At 43.6% G+C, this 10,964-nt stretch overlaps 4 protein-coding genes across 4 annotated transcripts; 2 read left to right on the top strand and 2 right to left on the bottom strand.

Annotated features, from left to right (window-relative positions):
• Positions 1-863: 863 nt before the first annotated feature.
• On the bottom strand, positions 864-4,248 carry F4817DRAFT_338124 (KR domain-containing protein). Its single transcript, XM_049303386.1, has 5 exons — positions 3,172-4,248; positions 3,035-3,120; positions 1,930-2,981; positions 1,694-1,865; positions 864-1,639 (listed from the first exon to the last, which is right to left on the bottom strand). Exons 1-5 carry the CDS (start codon positions 4,083-4,085, stop codon positions 966-968), a joined length of 2,898 nt encoding a protein of 965 aa, XP_049159035.1. The 5' UTR covers positions 4,086-4,248; the 3' UTR covers positions 864-965.
• A 1,253-nt stretch (positions 4,249-5,501) lies between these two features.
• F4817DRAFT_113458 (MFS transporter) lies at positions 5,502-7,777 on the top strand. The gene is made up of 7 exons (XM_049297507.1): positions 5,502-5,833; positions 5,897-6,021; positions 6,080-6,263; positions 6,321-6,369; positions 6,433-6,829; positions 6,920-7,223; positions 7,294-7,777. Exons 1-7 carry the CDS (start codon positions 5,651-5,653, stop codon positions 7,516-7,518), a joined length of 1,467 nt encoding a protein of 488 aa, XP_049159034.1. The 5' UTR covers positions 5,502-5,650; the 3' UTR covers positions 7,519-7,777.
• A 1-nt stretch (position 7,778) lies between these two features.
• Positions 7,779-9,346, top strand: F4817DRAFT_113459 (mitochondrial hydrolase). Its single transcript, XM_049297508.1, has 5 exons — positions 7,779-8,199; positions 8,303-8,342; positions 8,412-8,536; positions 8,590-9,104; positions 9,168-9,346. Exons 1-5 carry the CDS (start codon positions 7,979-7,981, stop codon positions 9,197-9,199), a joined length of 933 nt encoding a protein of 310 aa, XP_049159033.1. The 5' UTR covers positions 7,779-7,978; the 3' UTR covers positions 9,200-9,346.
• On the bottom strand, positions 9,126-10,595 carry F4817DRAFT_113446 (ras-domain-containing protein). Its single transcript, XM_049297506.1, has 6 exons — positions 10,434-10,595; positions 10,250-10,261; positions 10,091-10,149; positions 9,962-10,015; positions 9,719-9,880; positions 9,126-9,650 (listed from the first exon to the last, which is right to left on the bottom strand). Exons 1-6 carry the CDS (start codon positions 10,501-10,503, stop codon positions 9,387-9,389), a joined length of 621 nt encoding a protein of 206 aa, XP_049159032.1. The 5' UTR covers positions 10,504-10,595; the 3' UTR covers positions 9,126-9,386.
• Positions 10,596-10,964: the final 369 nt, after the last annotated feature.

Below are 10,964 nucleotides of genomic sequence, written 5' to 3'. Positions count from 1 at the left end.
ATTTAATTAAAATTATTATATTAATTTAATATATTTATATTATAATATTATATATTATTTATAAAGTTTAATATTACCGATTAAATTAATTTTAACTATTTTTATAATTTTTATTTATTAAATATATAAAAGATTAAAAAAATTTATAAATTTTTTTTATTTATTTATATAATTAAATTAACCAATTAAATAAATTAATAATAATAAAATTAATAATATTAATCTCGAATATATTTTATATAATTATTTTATAATTTTATAATTTATATAAAATAAAAATATAATTATTATTAAAATATATTAAACTTATATTATCGGTTTAAATCGGGGATAATTTTAAAATATTAAATTAGATTAAAAAACGTTTTTAATATTTATTTTAAAAATATTTTTTAAAAAAGTTTTGGTTAAAAATTAGTTTAATTATGCGTTTATAAAATGTAAAATCTTTAAATTTTTTTATAAATTTTTTTTTTAATTAAATAAAAAAGAAAATAACTTTTAAAAATATAAAATTTAATATAAAAAAATATTTTAATTTAATTTTTTTTCAATAAATAATAATGGTAAAAAAAAAATAATTAAAATAATAAAAAGTTTTTTTTAAATTTTATTAAACTTTAATTTAAAATTTTAATATAAAATAAAATAAATAATAATTTAAAGTACATATATTATTTTAAAATATTAAATCTTTTTAAAATAAAAAAAAATTATTTATAATAAAAATTATAAAAAACTTAAAATATAATTAAAATTATTAATAATTTTTTAAGGTTTTAAAGTTTTTAATTCTTTTTTTTTTTTTAAAAAAAAATCTTAATTTATTTATAAACAATTTAAAGTATATATTTTTTAATTTAACCGAATCTTTATTAATATATTAACTTTACTTACATATAATTATATAGTTTTATAATATTCCTTATTTAATAAATCTTGAAATAATTATTTTATATCTTTTATTAGTTATTTTCTTTAATTAATAGTCTCTTGGCATTACTGTCCGTGTGACACCCAGCCAGTTCTCCGAGCGGAACATCCTTTAATATCTCAGAGACGGATATTAAACTCTGAAACTCCCTGAGTGCCCAGTTTCTGAGTTCCAATGCGGCATAAATATCCGCTTCGTACGCTCGGATCGACCGGTTGCTGTCGATATCCTGAGGATCCATCGTCAAGTTCTTCGCAAGCCTGACAATCAAAGCTGAACACACAATACCTTTTACGTCATCGAGGCTAGTTGCGGCCCTTATTATGCTTGCGGAATTCATGGCGGCCCTTTCGTTTTCACGGTTATGTGAGCTAAGGGGGGTCTGTGTCTGGGTGCCGTACACACTAAGTGGTCCAAATCTAGCATCTGAGAACCAATAAGGAGGTTCATCACCATTGGCCTTGATCGAACCACCGCTAGCGAGGCCAATAACTGGTTGTTTGCCAACCTGGCCTGTCATGGCGGCTCCTACTACTGCGATAAATTGGTTCGCTGTTAGTTGTCGTATACCTGTACGTAGTAATTCAGGCAACCTCATATTCTCAGCGGCGTATCCCGCGTCCCTTACCCAGCCAAGATCGATACTGGTTGCTTTGAGGCCTTGGGCTCGACGGTAATATGCCATGGCATCCTGGTAATTACAGCCTTCCACTTCTTAGCATATCAAGAATATTAATAATATCGGTGTTGTGAGCTAACCTGCGTTATAGCTGCTTCCAAGGACCAAGCCAATAAGACCCCCTGCCGATGATACGCATATGAAGAAGTCGAGATCGTCAGGTAGCATATGATGCATATTAGACGTAACATTATATTTAGAATGTAGCGTTTCTGACCATGCATCGAATCCTATATCTTCAAACATCACGTACTAAACCATGTTAAGAATATATTAATCAGTAGGTTAGGTAGTTATCTGATTCTTCAAAACTTACCTGGAGGGCCATTGACATAATAACGACTCCGCGTACCGGTGGGAATTTCTCCTTAGATAGGTCGTTAAGCACATCTTGGCATTGATCTACACAGCCAACATCAGCCGCGAATACTTTCACCCTCACGCCCATGATGGAGAGCTCCTGGAGTAGCTTTTGTGCTCGAGGATCTTTAGCACCAGATCGAGATGTGGTTACTAAATTGCGCGCCCCATTTTTAGCCATCCACATGATCAATGGCCGGCCGAGTCCACCCATGCCGCCTGGGATGATATAAGTAGCATCAGGGCGTAGCTGGAATCCAGTCAGTTCAGTAGGGGTTTCTTGGAACTCTTCCGTAGCTAAGATCCTGTTTAGAGCCTCGTTAGGGAAAATGCGTGAAATGTAAAGAGCGCCATCTCTCTTAGCGAAGTAATTATCACCGTCGGGTTTCTCTCTTTGGAGGCAGAGAAGCTGTAGGATGGTGTCGGTTACATCTGATTGTCCGCATGGAACGTCCGGGTCAAGGTCTAAAGTCGTAAACCTCGCCTCTGGAGCTTCGAACCTGATTGTCTGTGCCAATCCCACAACCATGTTGAGCTCGGGTATACGTACGTCAACAAAACTCCCACCTTTAGTTAACCAGAGAACACCCTCGGAGTGGAGCGTTATATGCTTAATGGCATCCAACTCCTTATTCCCGAGCGAGCTCAGACATGGTCTCTCAACCTCGCAGCAAACTAAGCATTGTGTCGCGCTTAAGTCTGACGTTCTAATATCGAGAAGTGTCATCTCCTTAACAGATACTCCATCTTCTACCAGTCGATCTGAGAGCTGTTTGATCATCGACTTCGTTTGGCTGTTTTCTGTAGGGGGTTTTATAATTATAACCTTACTTGGGAACTTATTCCTGGTGGTGTAGGGAATGCTAGATCCCATTATAGATGAGGAATAGCCAGCATTCTGTTGGTCACGAAAGCACCACTCGACGCCCAAGTAGCCCAGAGAGCGGAGGCTTAGGTCCCATTCCTGTTCGGGAAGCTCTGGACCCCAGCGCCGCTCATCATTCTCACCTAATGTGATTAGTATGTGCAACATTCAAAGAAATATCGCGGGTGAATCTTACCTAGCCACCAAGTAGGGAGAGTCCCAAACACAACAGAGCGTCTCGCAATCTTGTTTGTCAAATCGGTGACAATGATATGTCCGCCCCTATTATCTTGGCATTAGAGCGTAATGGAGAAGATAAATATGGCTACCTACGGTTTTAGTAACTTCTTGCAGTTCGCAAGGGCTGTTGCGATAGATGATGTCGTATGTAGAACCTGGAAGGAGACAACAAGGTCATACGATTCTCCTTCTATATTTTGCTGCAACGGATCTTTCTCAATATCTAAGACCTTATATTCCATCATTGGACCCCATGCCTTAAGATTCTCCTTGGCCTCCGGAAAGAAAGCGTCGCTCGCGTCAGTATACGTGTATTTTTGCAGTCGGCCCATAATATCATGCCCTAGGCCAGATAAGATGCTGCTCGTAATGCTCGTTGTTCCCGCACCGATCTCAAGAATGCGAAGTGGTCTCTTGTGTGACAGATGCTTGATGTATTGGCACTGGACAGCTACTGCTTGTTTATATGAGATACCAGTCCGGTATATGTTCCCTGGGAGGTCGTCCAGGTTTATCGCATCTGATGCTTGAATCTTGCCCTCAAGGATGCCGCAAATATTGTCGTTAATGCGAAGTAGCATCTCTCCTTCGAGACTTGCTTTGGCAACACGAGCCAACACCATTTTTTCCGTGCCCTCATTTGCCAATATCCATTCAGGTGACTGGCAAGGTAAATTTCCTTCTTCGCCCAATTCACACTGCCTTCTAGCATAATTGTAGTACATCTGGTGATGGAGTGCCATCTTCTCAACATCCGTAGCGTTGAATTGTTGGACAACCTTCTTACAGATAACATAGGCGGCCCACTCGAGTTCGCGAATCTCTGAGTATTTGGTCTGGAGACCATCATAGCAGACTTTCCTCAGCAATTCTTGTACCGCGTCTGCTGAGTTCTCTACATCTATACCCCACGTCGGATGAGACCCTGATTTCCCCGAGGCGTTTATCTGAGCTCCGTTGTCTAATCGAGGGGCTTCAGGGGCATCGGTCCTTGTGATATGAGACATCGCGTCGTAGTTGAAGGGGGGGTGGTCTATACGTTAACGAAAATCGAACAACTGGCTGCCTGGGTAGTCAGTCGGTAAGTTTGGGGAAATGGTAACTTAAGGAGCGTTTCCTAGTTTATATACAACGCCGTACAGAATTCATACATATCAGTCACTTCAAAACTAAGCATGCAGAGTACTAATACATGTTCATTGATTATATATAACCCTACTAATAGGTTCGAATATCTTGCAAAGAATTCCGGGACCTTGTAAAGAGGTAGTATTGCCGTTACTCCATCATGCCGCCACCAGTAACAGACGTGTATTATCCGAAAATAGGTTACCTCGCATCTACTTATGCTTATCAATGAGTTGTAAGGAGCATATTATGACGTGTTAGCGCATACTCCAACAACTATCCTGATCATAAATGAAACCTCTACGATAAATATATAAGCTCGAGCGTGGGGTTATATTCTATCATATATGATCTATCAACATCTTAGCAAGTGTCGCAGATGTAGATATTTACAGTTGCGCCTCACTCTAATCACGCACCCATAGATACATAGACCAAGAAATAGTAGCGTACCATGCTTTAGGAATAGCAATCCGAGCTTCCTAAATGAGGTAGCCCGTGCCACCAAATTCGGTCCTCAGCTGCGTTGCGATTGCGAATGACGTTTCCCCCTATATGTACCTTCGTGTAGTTCAAGATCCGCGTGTATTTCACGAACCTTACTTACCTCATACAGACACCTATTAGGTGCCTAGTTACTTCTCAAAGAGCTTCTATACATGTAGATCACTCACCGTTTCGGCTCCGAAAAAGCAATAACTGCAAGATACCTGTTTATCATACTTGTCACCATGCACCGGTAAGCGCCCATTAACTTTTTAAGACCACAAACACCCACGAGCATTAAATTTACATGCATGTATGGTACTCAAGAATAACTACGACCAGCCATTAGATTAGGAGGGCTTGAATAGCTACCTACTAGGTATCGAAGCCCAAGGTATTAACACAAAGCCGAGATAGTCCAACAGCCTACCTATAAGGTAGCTTCTTCCCTTATACCCCAAATTGCAATATGTATATTCTCTAAAATGTCCAATAAGTTAATTATTGCTTATCTAGCCTGTGCTATCTTTAAGAGACGGTTATGAGAGTTTCAAATTATAATATTCGTAAATGAGAAAGCACGAGTATATCGGTATATAGAGAATTCAGTATTAACATTATAGCAATCATCAATTGGGCTAGAGAATGAATTGTCCACTAATATTCAAAACCACCGCATACATATATTAATATAGGAATACCAAAATAGATGACTAATGAAGACAATTACCTCTGGATATCTATGTAGTATTGTAATGTAGTATTGCTTTCCCCACGCGATAGTGTTTTGTCAGAGTCTCATTGCAGCTCAAACGGGGAGTCGGAGCGGGTTCGCTTCATATATACTATACCTATAGGACCATTCTATCTCCGTAGGTACCCATAGCGAAGTTCACCATGATACGATTCTCACTAGTACAATCATCTCCTCTCAAAAGCCTCATAAGTTTGAGGAGACATGCGCATAATGGAGCCCGACGCCCAAAACTCATCGCTCAAGAGTAAATCAGGTGGTATTAGTGCTGTCGTGGATGTGAAACCCGCTATCTCCGATGAGATCGGCGAACCTGAGATACTTACGAAAAGCAAGATGGATTCTAAGGAGAGGGCCTTGGTGCGCAAATTGGACTACTATATCATGGTAGGTATCTATTATATAGTCTCACATCTATAGGGGTTAGGGAGAAGCTTACTATAGAGACAGCCGACTATATGCGTCATGTACTTCCTGAACTACGTTGACCGCAACGCCATCGCGCAAGCCCGCCTGAACCATTTTGAACATGATCTCGGTATGTCGGGTAACGAGTTCAACACGGCAGTCAGCATGTAAGTACCCTTTACATTCCAATTAAAAGAAAACTGTTAGTTCATGCCTGCACTATAGTCTCTTCGTCGGATACGTGCTCATGCAAGTTCCGAGCAACATGTTGATTACACGGACCAAGCCCGGGCTTTACATGGCCGGGTGGATGTTCCTCTGGGCGGTAGTTTCCGCCTGTACGGCTGCTGTGAAGAGTTATGGCGGACTCGTGGCCTGCAGGTTCTTTCTTGGGATTGCGGAAGCTCCGGTAACAGACCTATCTCACTACAACTCGTCTCTGGTGTAATGTGACTAACACGACAAGTTCTACCCGGGTGCTACGTATATCCTGGCGATCTACTATACGCATAGTGGTTAGTTACTCTCAGGTAATCACCACTATATATCAAATCTCAAGTTAACCATTTCTTCCTTAGAGATGGCCATGCGGGTCGGTCTCATGTACTGTGGCCAACTTCTCGCCACCGGGTTTACCGGCCTGATCTCGGCCGGTGTCTTCGCTGGGATGGACGGGTTACGAGGCCTTACCGGCTGGCAATGGCTCTTTGTAATTGAAGGCTCTTTCACCGCTCTAGTTGCGGTTCTAGGGTTCTGGCTTCTACCAAACACCCCGGATGATACGTTTTGGCTGAACGATGAGGAGCGCAAGTTGATACGAGCACGCATAGAGGGCGACAAGATCAGCGATGCTCTGAGCAAATCTAGTGCCTGGGAGGGCCTTAAGGAGGCCTTTAAGGATAAGAGAACTTGGCTCTTCTGTTTTATGCAGATGTTTCATCTATCAGCCTGTTCTTTCAATGCATTCTTTCCAACGTAAGTCTCTTAACCCCTTTTATTACCAACCTTATCGCTAGTTTGATATTCTGGTCGTTACAATGATGCTCACACCATCCCAAATAATAGGGTTGCGAAGACACTCGGCTACAATAACACTGTAACATTATTATTGACGTGTCCCCCTTTTATACTCGCGGGAGCTGGTAGTGTCTTAGTCGGTTGGAGCTCTGGGAGACTGAATGAGAGGACATGGCATATAACAGTAGCATTAGCTATTGCGATTATCGGGTTCGTCATAGCCGCTAGTACACTCAATACGGCTGCACGTTACGTTGCTTGCTTCATCTTCCCCGTCGGCGCATTTTCGGCCAATTCGGTTGTCGTCGGCTGGGCATCATCGACTTTGAGCCAAACAGAAGAGAAAAGAGCGGTAAGTGTGGATGGGATTTAATACTATACTCATAATTACTAGTAAGGGAATAAACTAAATAATGCTACAGGTCGTCCTTGCGATAACTAATGTCTTTGGCCATATCGGCTATATATACGGCGCATACCTGTGGCCCGACACCGACGAACCGCGGTACGGCATCGGGTTCGGCGCTTCTGCGGGATTCGCTCTCCTCTCGATCTGTTGTGCTTGGGTTGTCCGGACGCTACTCATACGAGAGAATAGAAGAATCCTGGCTTCGAATTCAGAGCGTGTCAACTTGTATAGCTATTGATCTGAGGGATATAAGAGTAGTGGCTGATATAGACGTTGATCTTCAATTGAAAATGTCTTAGCTCATATATGTATTAATACATAGTAGCAATGCTAACGAAAGCATTCTAGAATATTTACCTTGGGTACTTAGACCTGATTGGATAATCTCACATTAAAATGAATGAGTATAAAAAGGGGGGAAAGCGTTGGTATTATACATCTCACTTTATGCACACCTAACCTAGGTAGGTGCCGTCTCGGTATGACGCAACTCCGAAAGAAGCCGATAAGCCCTCCGATATCGACACTGAGCTATCGATAACTTCCCGAATAGCTCTTAGTCGCTTACAACTCGCCAAATTTCTCCCAAGTCGAGAACAATCCGATCGCAAAGGCGTTTCGAGCTCAACTGGCGTAGTGAAGCTGGCTACGATACCTAGGCATAGACCTTACGCCAGCGAAGCAACCCAGCGTCGAAAATGGCGACCCGGCGCATCATATCGCCGCGCTCACCGTTTGGCCTACCCTTCCGAGCTATAATATCGCGGTCGTACTCCTCGAGCAGCGCCGCGCACCATACGGTCCCGTTAGCATTCGATCACCATACGCCCCCGAAAGGCGGCCACGATCATAAAGATTCGCCTATAATATTTATGCATGGCTTGTTTGGGTCTAAGAAGAATAACAGGAGCGTGAGCAAGTGAGTTGGTTCGGCCCGTGCCCTGCGAGCATGCACGGAATTCTAGTACTGGGTATAGATTATAAAGAGATAGGTAGATAGCTAATTGGATTTTAAATATTAGAGTCCTCGCTCGCGATCTTAAGCGTCATGTCTACACGGTGGTAAGTCCACCACCAACCTCTGCCAGTAGCCTCTTCGTCTCCATCTGACCCTCGGCCCTCACTACACAGGACCTGCGCAACCACGGCGAAACCCCCCACGCGCCGCGCCACGACTACCTCGCCATGGCCGACGACGTCGCAGGCTTTATTAGCGACCACGGCCTACGGGATCCGACCCTAATCGGGCATTCCATGTGAGCACCCTCCTTCTTCCCCCCACAGAGAGAAAGTCACTCACAAAATCCAGGGGCGCCAAAACCGCCATGGCGCTCAGCCTAAAAGAACCCTCCCTAATCCGGGACATCGTCTCAGTCGACAACGCACCAGTCGACGCCGTCCTCGGTACCTCCTTCGCGCACTACATCCAGGGGATGCGGCGGATCGAAGAAGCCGGCGTAACGCGACAATCCGAAGCCGATAAGATCCTGCAGGAATACGAGCCCGACCTGGCGATCCGGCATTTTCTGCTGGGGAACCTGTCCCGCCCGCCTGCGGAAGACGGTACTGTGTCCCCGACGCAAAAGTTCCGCGTACCGCTTGATGTCTTGGGACGCTCGTTGGGACACCTTGGGGACTTCCCGTTTAAGGACCCCGGGGAGAGGCGCTTCGAGAAGCCGGCGCTGTTTGTACGCGGCTCGCGTAGTACGTATGTGCCCGACGAAGTAATTCCGCTTATTGGGCAGTTTTTCCCGCGATTTACGCTGGTTGACATCGATGCTGGACATTGGGTTATTTCTGAGAAGCCAGAGGAGTTTCTTCGAGGTGAGTTGAGAACCTTCTTGTTCCGTTTTCAGAGCTATATACTAACTAAAATTCCACTTGCAGCGGTCATAGAGTTTCTCACACCAAAGGAGTGAACGAGTAAACAAATGAATGAGAATTAGAACGAGCTTTGCATATATTATATCTGCTTGTATAATCGTGTATCATTGCATCGGGGGGATATCATATAGACAGAGAGAGAAAGAGAACTATGTACATAGCCACCGCATCGTAGGCGTTCATCGGCGTGCATGAAGATAGACAGATTTCAGGTTTCATTACCTAGCAGGGGCAAGCCGAAGAGTAATTTGACCCGAGACCACCGAGGTTCAGGCCTGTATTGCTAGACGCGGGCGCTGCGGCGGCGAGCAGTTCAGGTCGCTGGACGATGCGGTCTACGACCTCGACGAACGGCTGTCGGACGTTCTCCCGTGTCTTAGAGCTAACCTCGCAGAACCCGGCGCCCTGCGATTCCGCGAACGCCTTGCCCTCCTCGAAGGAGACGGCACGGCCGCCTGAGGCCACTTTGTCTAGTTTACTTCCGACCTAGTACTATAATTAGTCGTAATGCCACATACATATACCATAAAATTTGCACGTGAGGGTAGTGATACCAAGTAAAGCACGGCATCGGGAGATGCGTTAGATCTCGCCTCGTCGATCCACTTCTCCATGCTAAGGAAGCTCTTCCTGCTCGTGATGTCGTAGACTATGATGACGCCGTGGGCACCACGGTAGTAACTAGTCGACAAGGTGCGGAATCTTTCTTGGCCGGCCTTTGGGTATTGTTAGATATGCTGCATAATGTAATATCATGGTTAAAGTAAAGGGAGACGGGGTGCATATTAAGAACTTACAGTATCGAATATGTTCAATCTATATGCTTTGCCTCGGACGGCGAGCTTCTTCATCTAATGCACACGGATTAAGTATTAGCCAGTACTCGTGGTCATGTGAATAAATCTAGCTTGGCATCTTAGCCTCACCTTGAAATCGATACCAATCGTCGCCGTCGTCGACTCCGGATCAAACAGATCATCGCAATCTATAAAAGTCTTAGAATCGCAAAACCAACGCCATCGATTTAGATAGTTCCACAGAGCCACGTAAAGCGACATAACCGGGTTGGGGCGGGCAACTCGTACATCTTAGCAGCACTACTCATTCCGCAACGGCAATTCATCTCGTTAGCCTCATGTTCTAGAAACTGTCATGTTGGTATCCGCCCGCGGGTATTTACAGGCAGACCCGGGGATTCGGGTATGGATATATGTAGGTAGGCAGGGAGGTATTTAGATTAGGTAATTAATTGTATGCATAGGTACATACGTGCAGACTTGCCGGCGCCGGAAGGCCCGATGATCAGGACCTTGAGCACCGGTAGCGAATCCTCCGACATTATTCTAGGTATCTTCAAGCAGTCGGCCGATCTTTTGTCTTTGGAGCGAGGTTAAGAAGCTAGGCGTGATAGGAATGCGCAAGTAGCAAGCGACGAGGCAAAAAACAATTTCGGTAGTCTCGGATGAGATGAAGCTTTGTAGGTATGAGATTTGTAAATTGTAGGTTTGGAATGATAATGATGATTAAAGTTCCAAGGTTACCGCTCCTTGGTTAAGGTACATGTACCTACTTACATACATCCATAGGAGGTACGTGCAAGTTCCATCTGATGCGCTGGTGGTACCGGCGTACCGCACCATACCGCGCTTGATTTGGTCATGCGAGCGATAAGATACATGCTGTTTTAAGTGGCGGCTTTTACTTCGCGGCTGGATTAAGCTACCTAGGTACATACAACCTTAAATAACCCTCTTAAAAGTCGGACATATCCCCCTTCTTCAAACCCGCTTTGTCCATGAC

This window comes from Daldinia loculata, assembly GCF_022478755.1.
Source record: "Daldinia loculata strain CBS 113971 unplaced genomic scaffold F4817scaffold_25, whole genome shotgun sequence".
NCBI classification, from domain to species: domain Eukaryota; kingdom Fungi; phylum Ascomycota; class Sordariomycetes; order Xylariales; family Hypoxylaceae; genus Daldinia; species Daldinia loculata.
This window is presented reverse-complemented; position numbering and strand designations above follow the sequence as displayed.